At 38.4% G+C, this 18,548-nt stretch overlaps 1 protein-coding gene across 1 annotated transcript in view; it reads right to left on the minus strand.

Annotated features, from left to right (window-relative positions):
- The window catches only part of LOC148348797 (partitioning defective 3 homolog), a 387,206-nt gene that overhangs the window by 163,234 nt on the left and 205,424 nt on the right, over positions 1 to 18,548 (minus strand). Inside the window, exons 16-17 of the mRNA XM_088322738.1 lie at positions 17,884 to 18,070; positions 4,664 to 4,812 (exon numbers count right to left, since the gene is read on the minus strand). Coding sequence (XP_088178864.1) covers positions 4,664 to 4,812; positions 17,884 to 18,070 — 336 coding nt within the window. The remainder of the gene's footprint in view (positions 1 to 4,663; positions 4,813 to 17,883; positions 18,071 to 18,548) is intronic.

Here is an 18,548-nt window from a genome sequence, read left to right on the forward strand (position 1 = left end):
ATTACTACCATCATCTACAAATGTATTGTATACTACGGTCGGTCAACATTACTGGCAGGCCACCTATTTTGATTAGATGACAAAGGTCGCGGGACATAAAGTATTTGATATGGGGCCGAAACTGGACTTTGGACCTTTTAATCAAATGAATCGGGTATTCTCTCATTTCTGTGGTTATTTGACTACCAAATCATTTTAGTAACAAGCTACAGAACAGAGATAATATAGCCCTGTAATGGATCCATTTCATTAAGGCAGAAAAACTATGTGGCACTTGACACCATTATTGCAAGTGCTCCTCAACATTTGGACACCAGTGCCCTCAACACCTGAGCTGTGCTCAGTATTTTCTTTCATGTTGCAATATTACCAGCCACTATTCAGCACCATCCAACTATTTCCACTATTGTGCACAAACCACTCGGGAGGTGGGAACTGAACCAAGGGTTGTAATGAGTTAGTAATGGGAAAAGAGAGGGGGTCACTCGTATAATCTCTTTTATCGACCCACCAAAACATAATGGCCCATTGTAAAAATTGAATAAAAGTCCTGGCACATATGCTTACCTCCACTGGCTAATCTCATCAGCTACTGTTAAAGAGACCAACATAAGCATGAACGCTATCATGCAAACACGCAGAGCCAAGAGAAGAAGGGACAATGAAGTTGAATAAAGGGGGCTGTCTTATTTGAGAATGAGACTTAAAAGAAGAGGATATTACATTCCATGCAAAGGTCTGTCAATCATAAGATATCCCAGCAAGGTACGGCACAGCTCCTATTTTTTTTGTTCCAATCTCGTTTTCCATCTAAATGGAACAGGAACATAGGGTGTCTGATCAATTTAGCATATCTCAACAATGAGGCTCTTCAAAGACAAGAAATCCATCTGCTGCTGTGATACGGGAGCACCTGGAAGACATTTTAAAGGAGAAACAAAAATCCCTACGGCCGAGGATGTGAGAACTCATCGTTGAGCGTGTTAAGCAATTAGTTTGGGTAGCGCTCGAGCGAGAGGAGCCTCATTAATGAGTAAATGAACTTCGGAAAAGAAAGTTACGGATCTAGTTTAGAAATTAAATTCTAAAGAATGCTATGGCAATCTGTTCGTTTGTCAATGAGAGTTTGGTGACCATAAACAAATGATGGAAACGGTTAAATATCATCGAGCTGATGATTTAAAATCAGTAACAGGTTTGTTAATCCGAACATAAATTAGGGGCCCCCTTTTTTCACATCAGGCACATTTGGTATGTTTTATTCATTCATTCAATCATTCATTATCTGCATCGCTTATCCTCAGTAGGGTCGCAGAGGTGCTGGAGCCCATCCCAGCTATCTTCGGCCAGTGGGCGGGGGACAACCTGAACTGGTTGCCAGCCAGTCGCAGGGCACACAGAGACGGACAACTCACTCACTCAATCACACCTAGGGACAATTTGGACAGGCAAATTAACCTGAAATGCATGTTTCTGGAATATGGGAGGGAAACCCACACAAGCACGGGGGAGAACATGCAAACTCCACACAGGAAGGTTCAATCTCATGACCTCAGAACTGTGCCGCACACGCGCTAACCACTGCACCGCCGTGCTAGCCTGGTCATTTTTATTTGTATAGTCCTTAATTACAAAGAGTCTCAAAGGGCTTCACAGGTTATTACACAGACTATTATTACACCATCCCCTGATCTGGAACCAACATGAGGGCAAGGGAAAACTCAAAAACCTCAACATGAGGAAAATGAAGAAACCTTGAGAAGGGACCGCACATGTGGCATCCCCCTAGTGTTAAAAAGACTAAAGAGGTAGGTTTAATATAGGAATTATTGACATTGATATCATAATTCAGCTTTTGGGACAAATCAGAATAAGCTGTTTCCATGACCTGATTGGAAGGAACAAGGGAAATGCTTTTTTTTGTAATCTAAATGCAGCAAGTAAACCCCTCATATTCCTGCAGATATTTCATTATAATGTTTAATAAAACATCAATGAAGAAATATCAGCTTGACGCAATGAAAATAAGCATGTCTCCAGATCTAAATCCAATAGAACATGTTTGGGACATCATCAAGCAGAGGGTGGAGGCTCTGGTGAAATCCATGGCCAGGAGCATTAAAGTGGTTCGGCAGAATTATGGTGGCCACACAAAATTGTGAACTTCAGGAACTTTTACTTAAGGATGTACTCACTTTTGTTACTTTAGCTAAGAATGGCTATATTTAAGTTTTTTGAATAAATAAACTTACACAGCTATTTAAGCTTTACACAGACTACCTTTTATTGTGTCGAAGTGATGTTTCCTCAGTGTTGTTCAATCAAACATTATGATGAAATTTCTGCAGAAGTGTGAGGGGTGTATTTGCTTTAGTGGGCATACTGTAGACTACAGCTTTATTTAATTTTGGTCACCAAAATCATGGACCCTCTTGTTCCTTCCTTGTAAAAAAAAGTGAGCTGAGTCTTGTGTATATACAGTAAGTTTTACTTGTTTGTTGCTTGCCAGAAGAACAAATGTACACGCTACATTTGTAGATAAAGCTGGAATTTTTGCCAAAGTGAGAGGCAACAAAAATGTTACAGAAATTCACATGAGGATTGTTGAGTGATACAGCCAGAGTTAACATGTATAATTTGTTTCTGACCGAAAAGACCAGACTTCTCTGTGGCACAGATGAAGTAAATAATGGAATGAGGAATGATCAAAAATGCTCATAGGGCATCGAATAAACCAAATGTGTTTAAATGAACTACAATTTCACTAGTGAAAACAAGTAACACTACCCTATTAATAAAAAAATATCCCCACCTATCAACCATATGAATCAGACTATGGTTGTAACAATGACAATAAAGGCATATTCTATTCTATTCTATTCTATTCTATTCTATTCCCTGCATGTAAATGTACTAAATGATTGGCATATATTTTATGCTAAGCATGTTTATGGTAAAGGGGTCCTTAAAAAGTTTAGGGATTTAGTTGAGTATTGGCCATATTCATGATAGTTGTGACCATGTCAAGTCAAGTCACATTTATTTGTATAGCCCTTAATCACAAGAAGTGTCAAAGGGCTGTTTTTGTGTTATTTTCATATTATTATTTTTGTAGCATTCCTTTAGTATGTTTGTAGTATTTCCTTAGTAGCATTTCTGTAGAAGGTTTGTAGTATTTCCATAAAAGTATTTTTTATGGCATCTCTGTAGCATTTATGTAGTATTTTTATATTGTTTTCATAGTAGTATTTTTGTAGCATTTCCATAGTATTTGAGTATTTCCATATTGGTATTTTTGTAGCATTTCTGTCATAGTTTTGTATTATTTCCATTGTAGTAGTTCTGTAGTATTTCCATAGCAGTATTTTTTGTATTATTTCCATAGTAGTATTTTTGTAGAACTTGTATAATATTTCTGTAGTATTTTTGTATTATTTCCATAAAAGTATTTATGTAGTAGGTTTGTAGTATTTCCATAGTAGTGTTTTTGAAGCATTTCTGTAGTATTTTTGTATTATTCCCATATAAGTATGTTTTGGCATTTATGTAGCATTTTCTGTCGTATTTTTGTCACATTTCTTTAGTATTTACAGTAGTATTTCTGTAGTCTTTCCATAGAATTATTTATTATATTGTTGGTATTTCCTTAGTGTTTTTGTAGTATTCCCATATTAGCATTTTTGTAGTATTCTTGTAGTCTTTCCATAGTGATATTTTTATGGCATTTTTGTAGCATTTCTGTAGTATTTTTCTACGATTTCCATCGTAGTATTTCTGTATTTTTGTATTATTTCCATAGTAGTATTTCTGTAGAACTTTTGTGATATGTATGTAGTATTTCTGTATTTCTGTCATATTTTTGTAGTATTTCCAGAGTAGTATATCCCCCCCAAAAAAAACAAAAACAACAAAAAAAAAAAACAGCACAACAATGCTCGGCTGAAATAAAGGTGAAACATTGTATTTGGCATAAAGGAAGCATGTTTAAAATAAGTTTACAGACTAGTTTGAAGGAAGCCTGCTGATGCTCCAAATGCATTGATATGCTCGCCTCAGATCATATTTGAAAGATTGAAAAGAACATATTCGATTTGCCCTGCGATTGGCTGGCAACCAGTTCAGGGTGTCCCCTGCCCACTGCCCGGAGATGGCTGGGATGGGCTCCAGCCCCCCCGCGACCCTAATGAGGATAAGCGGTACGGCTGATGAGATGAGATGAGATATTCGATTTGGTTGAGGTCAGGGCTTTCAAGTGCTTCCAAAGCAAACGGGGATAGGATATAATAACATTACAAGTACTGAACAATGGAAAAAAATGCATTCAACGATTGCCTGATAAGTTAAAAAGCTCAGTTCATTTTCAGGACTAATCAAATATACATATAAATGCTGACATAACTTTGAAACAATCAGGAGGCTTTTTTGATATCGCCAAGAGATAAGATGTGCATTTGCGGCCATGAGACATCTCATCTCCATGTCCACTCTACTCTCTTCCTGTCCTCGGATAATTTGATTATATTTGCAACCCATACTGAAAAAAGATAACCGAAGGAGGTCAGAAAAACAAACTCAAATATCAACTCGTGTTCCGACATGGAGCCAAAGTTTTGCTTTAGGGACTTTACAATTTGAAACGTGAATAGAAAAATGTGATCTTTACCCAGGTCCATGCTCTTGGACTTGCGGGACTTGATGATCTCCAGCTGAGCTGCGTTTTCGTACTGCTTGGTGCGCTTTTCCGACATGCTCTGGCGAGCGAAGCCCTCCCTTTGGAACGAACCGTCGGGGTCGGCATCTGGACTCAACGAGCTGTTCGAGATAAAAAATGGGAGAAGGTTTCAAAGTTGTGATTAGAGGGAAGATCTTATGCCCAAGCCCAACCAGATTATTGGCAGAATAGGGGTGAAAAATGACTTTAGAATATATTAATGTCTGAAACTCATGTCAAAAAGATAGCGGACACTAGGGCAGACAACTCTGAAAAGTTCCCTGTCCAGCCATAAAGTTTCCTGCCCCAATTTTCACAACTTGAAACACATTAAGATGAATCATCACAAAAAAAAACATTGTTGCAAAGTATTAAGGATTGATAATCAGAATATATAACAGAACAACACTTTAGAATTAAGTTGATTATAAATCTACTTATCTCATTCATTGCATGTATATGACATCGCTGTTTTCCATCTGCCATAAGTATGTACCTGTATTGACTCATCTTCATTCATGCAATGTTGGCGTTGAGTCATCTGCTACAAGCCACATGAACCCCTCTTTCCACCATGCTTTTAATGAACATTTTGTAGCGTCATCAATTTTGTTAGCTTCATTTGAATCTTTCTTCTAGGGCTGAGGTTTTGGATTGATTCCTAACCACTTCTCCATTTTTCTTGTGTTCTCTGTGCGTCTACTTTGGAAAAATTATGTGCAAATGCACGACCTTATAACTCTCGGCAAAGTCCGGAAGCACAAAGTTATTCGATGCACGCTTCTGATTGGCTGCCGAGTATGCAAATTGCCAAACTCACTGAAATTACGAAATTTCCAAATCGAACAAAGATTTCAAAATCAGAATAGAGCAAACGGTTGATTTGAAAAAAAATAAAATAAAATAAAACATTTTCTTGAAAAAGTTGTCAGCCACTCGGGCGGAGATGATTTGTCATTTGTGCGCCCGACGTAAAAGAAGCACGCCCCAGGCGTCCGGGCAGACGTTATTTCAGACACTGACATAAATGTTTATGAAAATATACTAAAATATACTAAAACAATGCGTAGATACTAAACTGTCTATCATCCACCCATAAATGTTCCTGTTTGTCTCCCCGCCTCTCTCTTAAAGGTGACGCGCTAGATTACTAGATTACTGCAGCTATGGTTTATGGCCACGAACCCGTAAAAATGATATAAACTCTTTAAAAATCAATGATGAAAACTTTAGACTTAATGTAACCACTGCAGACACAGACATATGAAAGATAAAAATGTGTGTTCAGTCTTGTTGAACTTGTTTAAATCCAACTTTGTTTAACTGACTATTTGTATAATGTTGTTTTCTCTAAACATTGTTCAGTTTACATCACACAACTCAAAGTCCAGGTAAAATTATGGGTGAATAATTAAAGGGAAAGTGTTAGAATATTAAAAAAGAAAATACAGTAAAAGAAAAAGTATACCCAAAACAAATAAAGAATAATAAAAACATCATACACATTCTTATTCGGGTGTTTTACGCGAATGGAAATATATTATTTCAGTATTATAATCTGAATTCCAACTTGTCGACCGCTGTTGGCACTCCCATTTTCCATCTACGGAATACAAATAAAACACGCTTTTTGTCGTTTTCACTCATTGCTAAGTAAGTTTTATGCTTTTCAAAATTCCAACTCTATTTTGATTTAGTAGCTGGCTGGCGGTTGGAGTTTGCATCTGTCTGTTTATATCATCGCCGGCCATCTTGTTAGTGAGACAGAGGTCACTTTGACAGCTGTCTGGATGAATAACAATCAAAAATACAAGACCGATTCGTTTTAACAGTAAAACAGAAAGCCTTCTCAAGGGCAGCGCCTTGTTATGTCGGCTTGGTCAGGTTGAGGTCAGCATGACACTCGATGCGAGGATGCTTCTGGGTCAGGAAAGTGGTACCTCTGCATACGAGCTTAATTTGTTTCAGGGGCATGCTCATAGCTCAAATTTGCTCACATTTTTCCAATATGAAAACATTATAAAACAATTGTGAACTCTAAATAGTTAAAACACATCTTCCTCATCATTAAAAACACACAAAAAAACCAAACAGTAATAAGATGTATATTATCAAAATAAAATGCAAGCTTATTATGAAGTAGCTGTTGTAATGAAGGTGTGTGCATGTGTGGTGAATGAGTAGGGGACTTTTGAGGATACATAAGCACTTAATATACAAATAAAATTAGACTTAGTGTTACATTTTTTACCAGTGTCTGAAATAACGTCTGCCCGGACGCCCAGGGCGAGCATCTATACGCAGCGGCTTCACGTGGCTCTCCAGTGGTGCACTACGTTTAATGCTCAAATTGCACAATGTCTGACCATTCCTTTTTTTGCACTATGATGTCTATGCTTGCACCAATGTATATGCGGACTATTTTTGCACCATGATGACTTTGCACCAAATGCAATATTGCACAACCGTTACGATACAACGTTATCACGACAACCCTGTATGTAACATCCCACATGCTGACATTGTTGTGTAAATACCATGTAAATTATAACTATAGCCTTATTCCCCTTGTTTTATAACATTATCTTCTCTGTTCCTTTATCTTCTTGCTCATACCCTCACTATGTGTAAAACTGGAGTGTCATGCCCAATTTCGTTGTCACAATATGTTAGCCCATTTGTAACAATGACAATAAAGGTATATTCTATTCTATTCTATTCTATTCTATTTTAGGTTGGGCGTACAACTTACACAACATCCCTGCCCGGGTGGCCGCCAACTTTTTCAAGAAAAAAAAAAGAAAAGAAAACAAAACTACATTTTTTTTTCTCAAATCAAACCTATGCTTCATTCCGATTTCAAAATCTGTTTCGTTTGGAAATTTTGGTTCGTTTGGCAATTTGCATACTCGGCAGCCGATCAGAAGCCGGCATTGAATAACTTTGTGCTTCCAGACTTTCCAGAGCGTTCTCAGGTCCTGCATATGGTTTTCCAAAGTAGACGCACAGAGAATACAAGAAAAATGGATAAGTGGTTAGGAATCAAGCCCCAGAAGGAATATTCAAAAGAAGTTAACAAAATTGATGACGCTACAAAATGTAAAGGTACATTAAAAGCATTGTGGAAAGAGGAGTTCACGTGGTTTGTAGCAGACGACGCAACGCAAACATTGCATGAATGAAAATATGTAAATACAGGTACATACTGATGGCAGATGGAAAACAGCGATGGCATATACATGCAATGAATGTGATAAGTAGATTTATAATCAACTTAATTCTAACGTGTTGTTCTGTTATATATTCTGATTATCAATTATCAATACTTTGCAACAATGTTTTTTTTTGTTTTTTGTTTTTTACGATGAGTCTTCTTATTGTGTTTCAAGTTGTGAAAACTCTGAAAAGTTGTCTGCCCTGGTGTCCGGTAAATTTTGGTCACAAGTTTCAGATACTGCATTTACACACGCAAACAATTCTGATCCGCTTTGTCGAGCTCATTCAACAAGTTCGACGTGTCACCCAGAGGCCGCTGTTCATATGTCACTTTTGTGTCACCCTGCTCGACGGGGGCTACCTTTCGCTGACACCACGGAGGGAAAGAGAAAGTGGAGCAGGAAAAAAGGAGTGACAGCACTGATGTTTTATTCATTCATTCATCATTGCTCGCCTTTTCACTCACATAACTCAACATGCAACGGTTTTTTTTGTCACAACAAGTGTATCTTTCTCGAATGAGACAGTTTGGACAGCAAGGAAACTATTTTTATTGACTCTGGCTGTTGTGATGAATGACTACACAAGATGTCAAAACAAAATAGCGGCGAATAGCTTGGAATATTCAGTCCAGTTTCGTATAAACGGACATTTACTATATTTGTCAGACGACAAGGCGCACCTATGAACCCCAATTTAGCCAGAAATTTGAATGTGCACCTTATGTCCCGTGGGTGCGCCTTAGATATTGCATAATACAGTGATAACGATGAGAAATACATATATTATTTATGGAAATGGATACAGTAATTTTAAGTTGGATGGATATATAGTGATAATAATAAAGTATGTATGTTTGTACAGTATACTATTCATTGTTGTACAATTTACTACCGAATTTGTGCAAAGAGTGCACAATTTAATAATAATGCACTATGCAAATCAGTGTTTCTGGCAGCGCGAGGAAAAAAAATGGTGTGATACTGAGATAAGCTTAAATGCCATTTCACATGTCATCTGTATAACTCGTGGTCTAGTGGTTAAAATGTCAGCACTCTTACCGCCACTACTCGTCTGATCAATTGATAAATAACATAAGTGTATAAAGTCAAGTCAAGTTTATTTGTGACGCCCTTAATCACAAAGGGCTGTGCAGACAACCGATTATTGCAAACCACAGACTATTATTACACCATCCCATGATCTAAAACCTACATGAGGGCAAATAATACACAGATATTGTCAACATAAAATATAAGTTATTCATATGCTATAGAGTAGAAGTGTGTTTTAAGCCTACATTTAAACAGTTCCACTGAGGGTGCAGATCGAATCTCAGAGGGAAGAGCATTCCACAGCACCGGAGCCGGAATGGAGAACGCTCTTCAACCTACGGATCTTATCTTGGCTCTTGGGATCACTAGTAGAACAGCATTTTCAGAGCAAAGGCTCCGGACCGAGCTTAGAAATGTACAATTTCTTTCAGGAAATACATAAAACTGCCATGGTCTCATATATAAAATCAGTTTTTTACTAGGGATGGACAAGTACTCACATGTGGTATCTGTACCAGCCTTTCTAATAGTAGCTGACATCATTATCATGAATACCAAGATCCTGAAATCGAAGGATGGTAAATCACAATAAATGACATGTTTATATTAATTAACTCATTCGGTGCCATATTCCATCTGTTTTTCTGAGGTTCGTCCCTGAGGTTTGAAAAAAGAATAATAAATAAATAAATAAATAAGCTATTGTAAAGGCTTTTGCGCAGCTATTCCCTGAGTATCTAGACTCAGGGAATGATTTCAGAATGATAAATCACAACTACATGGCAGGAATGGCTTTGATGAGATCAACGCTTGGTGCCTGGTTTCTTTACTGAATCCACCGTATTATCACGTATGGCATTGTGTAAGCACCGGCCCATATGTCGAGTACACGCAATGTGGTGATAGAACAGAAAATACAGACTTAACGCTTATTATTGCTAAAAAAGTGCATTCATAACTGTCGGGACAGAGAGGAATGATGATGACTGCATTTCCATGATCGTCATGACAACCTGAATCATGTTATTACGTCACCGGAAATATCGCGGGCTTCCGAATACACCTATTCTCTATTCTCTCTATTCTCTCTCTCTCTCTCTATTCTCTCTCTCTCTCTCTCTCTCTCTCTCCCTCTCTCTGTCCCTCTCTCTCTCTCTATTCTCTCTCTCTCTCTCTCCCTCTCTCTGTCCCTCTCCCTCTCTCTCTCTCTCCCTCTCTCCCTCCCTCCCTCCTTCAATACATTGGCGAGTAATAAGCTACTTATTTTTTCTTCTAGTTGCCAATTCATAATTTAGGTCTTAATAACTAGAAATGGTTGAGTATCAATACCAGATACTCGTAATGGTGCCGATACTAAGCTTTTAAGGCATCACATTTTTTGACCGTGCCTGTTACAAGGAGATATAACTGCTCCTCAAGGAGGATAACAGTAATAATTCACATGAATATTGTTTTCTCATTGACTTGGATACTATTTTGATTAATGTTAGGTTGCGATTGATATGCATTTATTTAGCATTATTAGCAATTTTCTTGGTTATGTGTTGTTGCATGGAGGTTGAATTTTACACCATAAGTGTTTTTATCTATCATCGATAGCTACTAAATGACTAAATGTAAATGTTCTGCATTTATATAGCGTTTTTTAAGTCGAAGACATCCCAAATCGTTTTACAGTGTGCTTCACACTTTCCTTTTTTACACACACTAACAGATGGCCGCGTCAGCCATGCAAAGCTCATCAAGGTTTTATGGTTTTGTAGTGAGTGATGGATTTTTGGCCAACCACAATTGTTAATGTTCGAAATCCAAAAGCGCCGACCAATCAGAGGCATGTTTTCATAATAGCAAAAGCCAATAAACGCAATTCAAAGTTTGCAAGCACCACACAATGCCACACCCACCATGTGAGCTCATTGATTGTCATGGCAGACTCCGTAAACATAGTCCCAGAGTCAACAAACGAGAAGGAAACGAAGCTTGCACCGAAAAAGGGCGGTATATCACTTGTTTGGACCTTTTTTTGGTTTTGACTAAGTGGACGTGGCTATTTTCATATTTTATATTAAATTGAGTTAAATAGATGGACATCTATTTAAATCAAGTTGTGGCCGTACAATAAAACAAATCAAAGTCAGTTATTTAAATCAGATTATTCCTAAAAAAATGTATATTAAAATGATAATATGGTCAAATTTCAATATCATTTATCATTCAAGAAAACAATCTATTTTGCAGGGACAGTAATTGCATCACCCATCCATAAAAATGTATTAAATTACTGCAATAACTAATCGAATATCACGTTATTGAATTGTTACCTCGCTGGTTTATCAAGTCCTGATTTTCATACCACATCCTGTAAAGCAAAGCATGCGCTGACAGGAAATTAAAAATTGACACCATCATTTATTTTCAGCAGTTCATTTTTACAGGAATGTAAATTGGGACCACTAACTGCACCTTTCTGAAGGTGTGCGATTATAGGATATCAAAATACATCCACTCCTGGTGTGCAAGCCTCAGGCCTTACCCCCGAAAAACGAGCTAGAGCCCCTCATTGCTCCTACTAAGAGGAGCGTTTAAAAGAGATTTCCGACATTGCGAGCAGATGCTTCCGTCCCTGCATCATCTAAAATTAACCAGCGCTGTGCATTGCTCACGGGCAAGACTTTGGCGCGCATTTGAAATTAAGCCTTCCCCGTCTCCATCTTCTCCTGGCAGGGAGTTAAATGTGTCAAAACATCCCTGCGGTGGCATCCGGAATGCTAAAAGCACTTCTCGTTTTTAAATAATGGGTTAATTGTCTTTCACAGAGTAAACAATCACAATTAGCCCTTTGTCCACATGTTCCTGTACCTCAGTCGTCTCCAATCAACATACCCATTAACGGATTTTATACATTTGACTATAAAGGATTTTATATGATTGACTACAAGTTACATATATTCAGTTTAATGCAATACAGATATTCACCAACTGTGCTTTAGTTTAATGTACAATAACAGGTCAGAGCAGTTTGTGTGAAATGCATATTGTTTTGTCAAGGAATTTTGATAACAGGACCAGCTCAGTAGCCTAGATGGTAGTGTGCCCGCTTTGAGACTGGGAGGTCGCTGGTTCGCGCCTCGACCGAGACATACCTAATTGGTATAATGGCGGCGCCCTCTGGCTGCGGCTGCATCGACTCGCTACAACGGGTCAGGTGTATCGACATTTCGTTCTGTGTACATTGTTACAAAGAATGACAATAAAAAGGAAATTATTATTATTATTATTATTATGAGTGTGCTGACGCAGAATGATCCAGACATCAAGGGGCTGTGGCGTGGGATTGTTGAGCGCAAACGACTGCTTGGCACGCCCATGGGAGGAGCCGAGACGCCATCTTGCGGGGAGAAGTTAACCAATACGAAAAAGCTAAAGATAGCTGCATACACGTAGCCAATTGGAGAATAGTGGGTCGAAATAAACCTTCCTAGTATACACTAAGGTTTGCGGACGGACTGACAACAGGGGACTGACAGGACTGGGTTCAAATAGTGACAGGGTGCCAATCGGAACCCGCGGCTGTTGGCTTCATATGAACAGACACAGCTGAGTCACATCAGTAATCATGAGAAAATCACAATAAAAAGGGGTGTGGTGCGTCTCAAGTGCCGACTGAAATAGGTAAAAGTGATCGAGCAGGGAATTATCGCCATCTAAGGAGTCTAGTTGACCCTTCTTAGCATGATAGTGCCAGGAAAGAGGCCCACAGCCCATACCCGACCAATCAGTTAAGAAACACTGATTATATATATATATATATATATATATATATATATATATATATATTTATATATATATTTATATATATATATATATATACCATTGGTGGTCTAGTGCTCTGACAACTGAGCTGACTGTGGACCTGTTAAGACCGCGCACATCACAGCAGAAAGATTTTGTTTCATGGCCTTGTTTTTCTGTGAATCCTGGAAGGGGGATTACCGCATGTGAGGTCCTTTCTCAAGGTTTCTCTTTTTTCCTCACACTGAGGTTTTTGAGTTGTTCCTTGCCCGCATGCTGGTTTAAGATCAGGTAATTGTGTAATTTTGTAATTGTAATCCCGTGCAGTCCTTTGAGACATTTTTGTGATTAAGGGCTATATAAATAAATGTGACTTGACTTGACTGTGGAGAAATTAGTGTTAATAGTGTTATTATTTATTTTCTGACTTTTGTTCTGTAAAGAATCCGAAAAGGTTATTTGCAGGGTTGGGTAGGGTTACTTTAACTTGATTACTTTCAATTACTTTTGGATTATTCCAATACCAAATATGCTAATAAAAGACAAAAGAAACTAAATATGAATAAAATGACTAAATTGTGTGCAGGTTCGGGGAGTAACAGAATACATGGACCGGCAAAAATGATGTTGGCAAGCTGTTTGGATTGATTTTCATTTTGTTTCTGTCGCATTTTATGTTAGTTTTGCCGGAGATCAAAGACATCAAAGCCAGGAAAGAAAGCTTACCACGTGTTGTGAGTCATCATTTTATTCATATTTTGTTTCTTTTTTATTTTATTAGCATATTTGGTATTGGAGTAATCCAAAAGTAATTGAAAGTAATCAAGTTAAAGTAACCCTACCCAACCATGGTTATTTGATTGTGGCTTTCAGGAAAACAAATATTAACATTCAGACACTCCTGTTATCGTCACACTTGTTCTGTTACAAACTGACCCCTCAAAAGAGAATGAAGCCCTAACCCTCACCCTGCTCTACCGGTTTGTTGTTAAACAGATGATTCCGGTAAATGAAAACGTCTGCAGCGTTTTTCATGAAAAAAAAAAAAAAGCTACGGACAGAATGTACCAGACATTGCACTCGTGGTGAAACATATGCAAGGTGAGAAGAAAAGAGGGAGCATGTTTGACATGCTCGTCGCAACGGCGCACCACAGAGATGCAGTAAATATTCATGAAGCGAGCAGCGACCATTAGCATTTCGGGGAAAACACACGGGCACGTGTAATTCTTAGTTATACAGTAATTCTGATGGTCGGGTCCATTAGCAAAGAAGCAGACGGCCTGGAAGTTTGTTTGTGTCTATATGGAGCATTTTTCACTTTATATGTTAATGTGCAATATTGTTTACCAGCCAGTGTGTATATAAACACCTGAGAGACAAAGGGAACCTATGAAAATGACTGTGGGTGCAGTGGAGCTTATGCTTATGGTTTTGTGTGCATGGGATTTCACCCCATGTGTTTATGTAATGACAGTGTCTGAAATAACGTCTGCCCGGACGCCCGGGGCGTGCATCTTTTACATCGGGCGTACAACTTACAAAACGTCTCCGCCCGGGTGGCCGACAACTTAAAAAAAAAAAAAAAAAAAAACGAGAAAGATTTATTTTTCAAATCTAACGCTTGCCTTATTCCGATTTTGAAATATTCGTTCGGTTTGGAAATTTCAGTTATTTTGCCAATTTGCATACTCGGCAGCCAATCAGAAGCCTGCATTAAATTACTTCCTGCTTCCGAACTTTCCCGAGCCTTACAAGGTTGTGCATTTGCATATCATTTTCCAACGTAGACGCACAGAGAACACAAGAGAAATTGATAAGTGGTTAGGAATCAAGCCAAATAAGAATATTTCAAAAGAAGCTGACAAAATTGATGACGCTACAAAACGTAAATGTACATGAAAAGCATCATGGAAAGAAGAGTTCGCGTGGCTTGTAGCAGACGACGCAACACAAACATTGCATGAATGAAGATGAGTCAATACAGGTACATACTGATGGCAGGAAAATGGTGGAAAACAGCCATGTCATTTACATGCAATGAATGTTATGAGTAGATTTATAATAAACTTAATTTTAAAGTGTTGTTTGGTTATATATTCTGATTATCAATACTTAATACTTTGCAACAATTGTTTTATTTTGTTTTTTTTGTTTTTGTTTTTTTGCGATTAGTCATCTTATTGTGTTTTAAGTTGTGTAAGTTGGGGCAGGCAACTTTATGGCTGGGCAGGCAACTTTTGTCTGCCCAGGTGTCCGGTAACTTTTTGTCATGAGTTTCAGACACTGGAGTAAGACGCGCTAGTTTTCGGTTAACAGGAAAATTAAGAATGTTCAGCTTGCTCAAAGCACAATCGAGCACGTCTGCAATATAAAATAAAAATAAAAGACAAAACACACTTAAAAATGGTTCATTTAAATGGCTATTCTTTTATATTTTTAATGTTTAGTAAATTTAATGAAGGCATTAGAGGTGAGGGTAATTGGTATTAATCTATCGGTATTCCCCTATATGACAAAAACATTGTTTAATGTGACATTTTGATACAAACACGTCATAAAATAGTAACAAAGACAATATGCATTTCGGCTTTAAATCAAAAACTAGGCCAAAGCAAAACTTTCCCTTTACCTCAAGTCAAGTCATGTTTGATTGTGACGCCCTTTATCACAAAGAGTCTCAAAGAGCTGCACAGATCAAAGAATATTGCAAACTACAGACTATTAAGACACCATCCCCTGATCCAAAACTGACATAAGGGCAAGGAAAAACTCAAAAATCTCAGGATGAGTCGAGTCATGTTTATTTGTGACACCCTTAATCACAAAGAGTCTCAAAGGGCTGCACAGACCAACGATTATTGCAAACCAGACTATTATGACACCATCCCCTCATCTAAAACCTACATGAGGGCAAATGATACACAGTGTCAACATAAAATATAAGTTATTAATATGCTATGGAATAGAAGTGTCTCTGAAGCTTAGATTTAAACATTTCCACTGAGGTTGCAGATCGAATCTCAGGGGGAAGAGCATTCCACAGCACCGGGGCCCGAATGAGGAGAATGCTATTGAACCTGCACATCTCTTCTTGGCACAATAAACTACAATACACTTTATCCTATTATTTATCTAGACAAACCCGGAAAACCTTTCATCAGTCCCCGCTGTCGTCTTATCTGTTTTTGTAAATCACCGGGACAAGCACCTTCCTGTTTGGCTCTCGCAGCAAACCGTGACAAAGAGGCGGACCCCGCAAAAGGGAATTAACGCCGGGCTGACACGCCGATGAAGGAATAATTTATAACCGTGATTTATACACTCAAAGCTAAAGGGAGACACCTTCTGGTTCCCATTTCGGAATCGCTGACAGAGATAAGGGAAAGCGAGAAAAAAACGAGCGAGCGATTCCAATACCGAGCAGTCGTCGTCGGACCTGGCCGACCCGGTACCGTGCACACCTGGTGGCGCAGAACAAGAAGCGTGTAACTTCGGGAGGAGAATTCGTCTGAGCGTTGGAGCGAAAAGAAACGCGTGGCTGCCGTGTGCGCGACTTTGACGAGATGAATTATTCAGTATGACCCAGGGCTGTTATACGGAGCCCACCTCTGCCCTGCGTGCCGGTGTGCCAGTCATGCCTAAGTGTGCAAGAGGAGTTAGCCGGAGCTGCTTTGTATGTTCCATACTCACTGACAGGCTTCTAACAGATGGATTATAAAAAAAGAAAAATGGAAAAAAAAAAAAAAAAAACATGAGATAAAAGTTCTACACAAAATATGAATCAAATGCAAACAAAATGGGTATCCTGTTTCAGACTGATCAAGATGTTTCTCTGATGAGGATATTTTGAAATATCTATCTTTAATCCCAAAAGTTTAAGCTTTCCAATTAATGGGTTTAGGTACTGTATGTTATTAAAACTTTCTCTGTGTAAATATCTTACGCTTCAATGTGGGCACATGCGGCTTATAGTCAGGCGCGGCTTTTGTATGTACAACATGTTTGTTTTCCTTTAAAAATGTATGTGATCACATTACCCCAATTTTAGCTAACCTACATTGGCTCCCTGTTAGCTTAAGATGTGATTTTAAGGTTATGTTGCTAGTATACTAAAACCATTCATGGAATTGCTCCCTCATATCTTTCAGATTTAATTTCGCCCTATGTTCCGGTCTGAAAACACTGGTCTACTAGTGATCCCAAGAACCAAGAAGAAATCCGCAGGTTCGAGAGCGTTCTCCAATTGGGCCCCGGTCCTGTGGAATGCTCTTCTCCCTGAGATTCGATCTGCAACCTCAGTTAAACTCTTGAAATCTAAACTTAAAACACACTTTTATTCTATCGCATATGAATAACCTATATTTTACGTTGACAATATATGTGTATTATTTGTTAATGCAACATCCGTTGCGGCCTGATCATCCTGACGGGGGCATTATCTCATGTGCGGTTCCTTCTTAAAGTTTCTTCATTTTCCTCATGTTAAGGTTTTTGAGTTGTTCCTTGCCCTCATGTAGGTTTTAGATCAGGGGATGGTGTCATAATAGTCTGTGGTTTGCAATAATCTTTGGTCTCTGCAGCCCTTTGAGACTGTGATTAAGGGCTATAAGATTTTAACATGACCTGACTTGACAAGTTTTTCAGTTTTTCCTTGCCCTCATGTAGGTTTTAGATCATGTGATGGTGTCATAATAATCTGTGGTTTGCAATAATCTGTGGTCTGTGCAGCCCATTGAGACTCTTTGTAATTAAGGGCTATACAAATAAACATGACTTGACTATTCGGTGCATCGTATAATCAGGTGGACTCTATAGTTGTATACTACTTGATTTCAATGTATTAATGATTTCCCCGTTCCATAAAAATGGAGAGAGATGTATTTATGCATCATGCATCTACTGACCGAGCGTTGCTAATTTGGTTTTATTTTTTGTTCAAATTCACACTATGTTAAGGATGTATTTTTCAATGAACCCAACTTCTTGTGTTTATTAAAAAAATCCACATAATTAATTCAACTTCATGCTAAAGTAAAGGATAATACATATTTTTGATAGTTGGACTAATCGTTTCAATAGTTGGTAACTAGTTGCAGCCCTACTTACCACTCGTTTGGACTGGGCAGCTCCGTGATCCACGTCACGGGCTCCTCCCCTATAAATCCCAGGTCCTCGTGCGAACTCGTAGACGACTGGTCCGAGAAGTGGACGGGAAGCAGCGGGGGCCTGTCGTCTTCTATCAACACAACGTCGTCCTGTGGCATGTTGACGGTGGGTGATAGCTGATATTTACCTGCGACACAGGATGAGAGCAGAAACGGATCAAGACAGCTGAGTCGAGTGCATTTTTGTTTCGTTTTGCACATGCGTATATCACCAAAAAACGGAAACCAACCTTGAAAGAAAAATCCTACTGTCTAATCTATGAGTTATTCTTTTCAAATACAGTGGTACCTCTTTGATGGTTCGTACCCAAGGCCAAATTCAAGCACTTTTTAACGACTTATATCGCCCCAAATAATACGCAGAGATTAGATATGGTGAAAAGGGAACGCGCTTTATTGCATTTGGGACACATTACTTATCATTAGTTATTATCCACATTACACAACACTTGCAAAGCCAAATTTCCAATATCTCCAGTATCATTAAAAGAGGAAACCCGATGCGAATCATGTATTTTGCAGAGTCACATATATGTGATGTGCCAATGTGATTTTTAATCTTGTGTGTGCATTTATTAAGACATGATTTCTAGATCTTGGGTAAAA

Source organism: Urocampus carinirostris, chromosome 18 (genome assembly GCF_059441175.1).
Source record: "Urocampus carinirostris isolate Australia breed hairy pipefish chromosome 18, RoL_Ucar_1.0, whole genome shotgun sequence".
Classification (NCBI taxonomy): Eukaryota; Metazoa; Chordata; class Actinopteri; order Syngnathiformes; family Syngnathidae; genus Urocampus; species Urocampus carinirostris.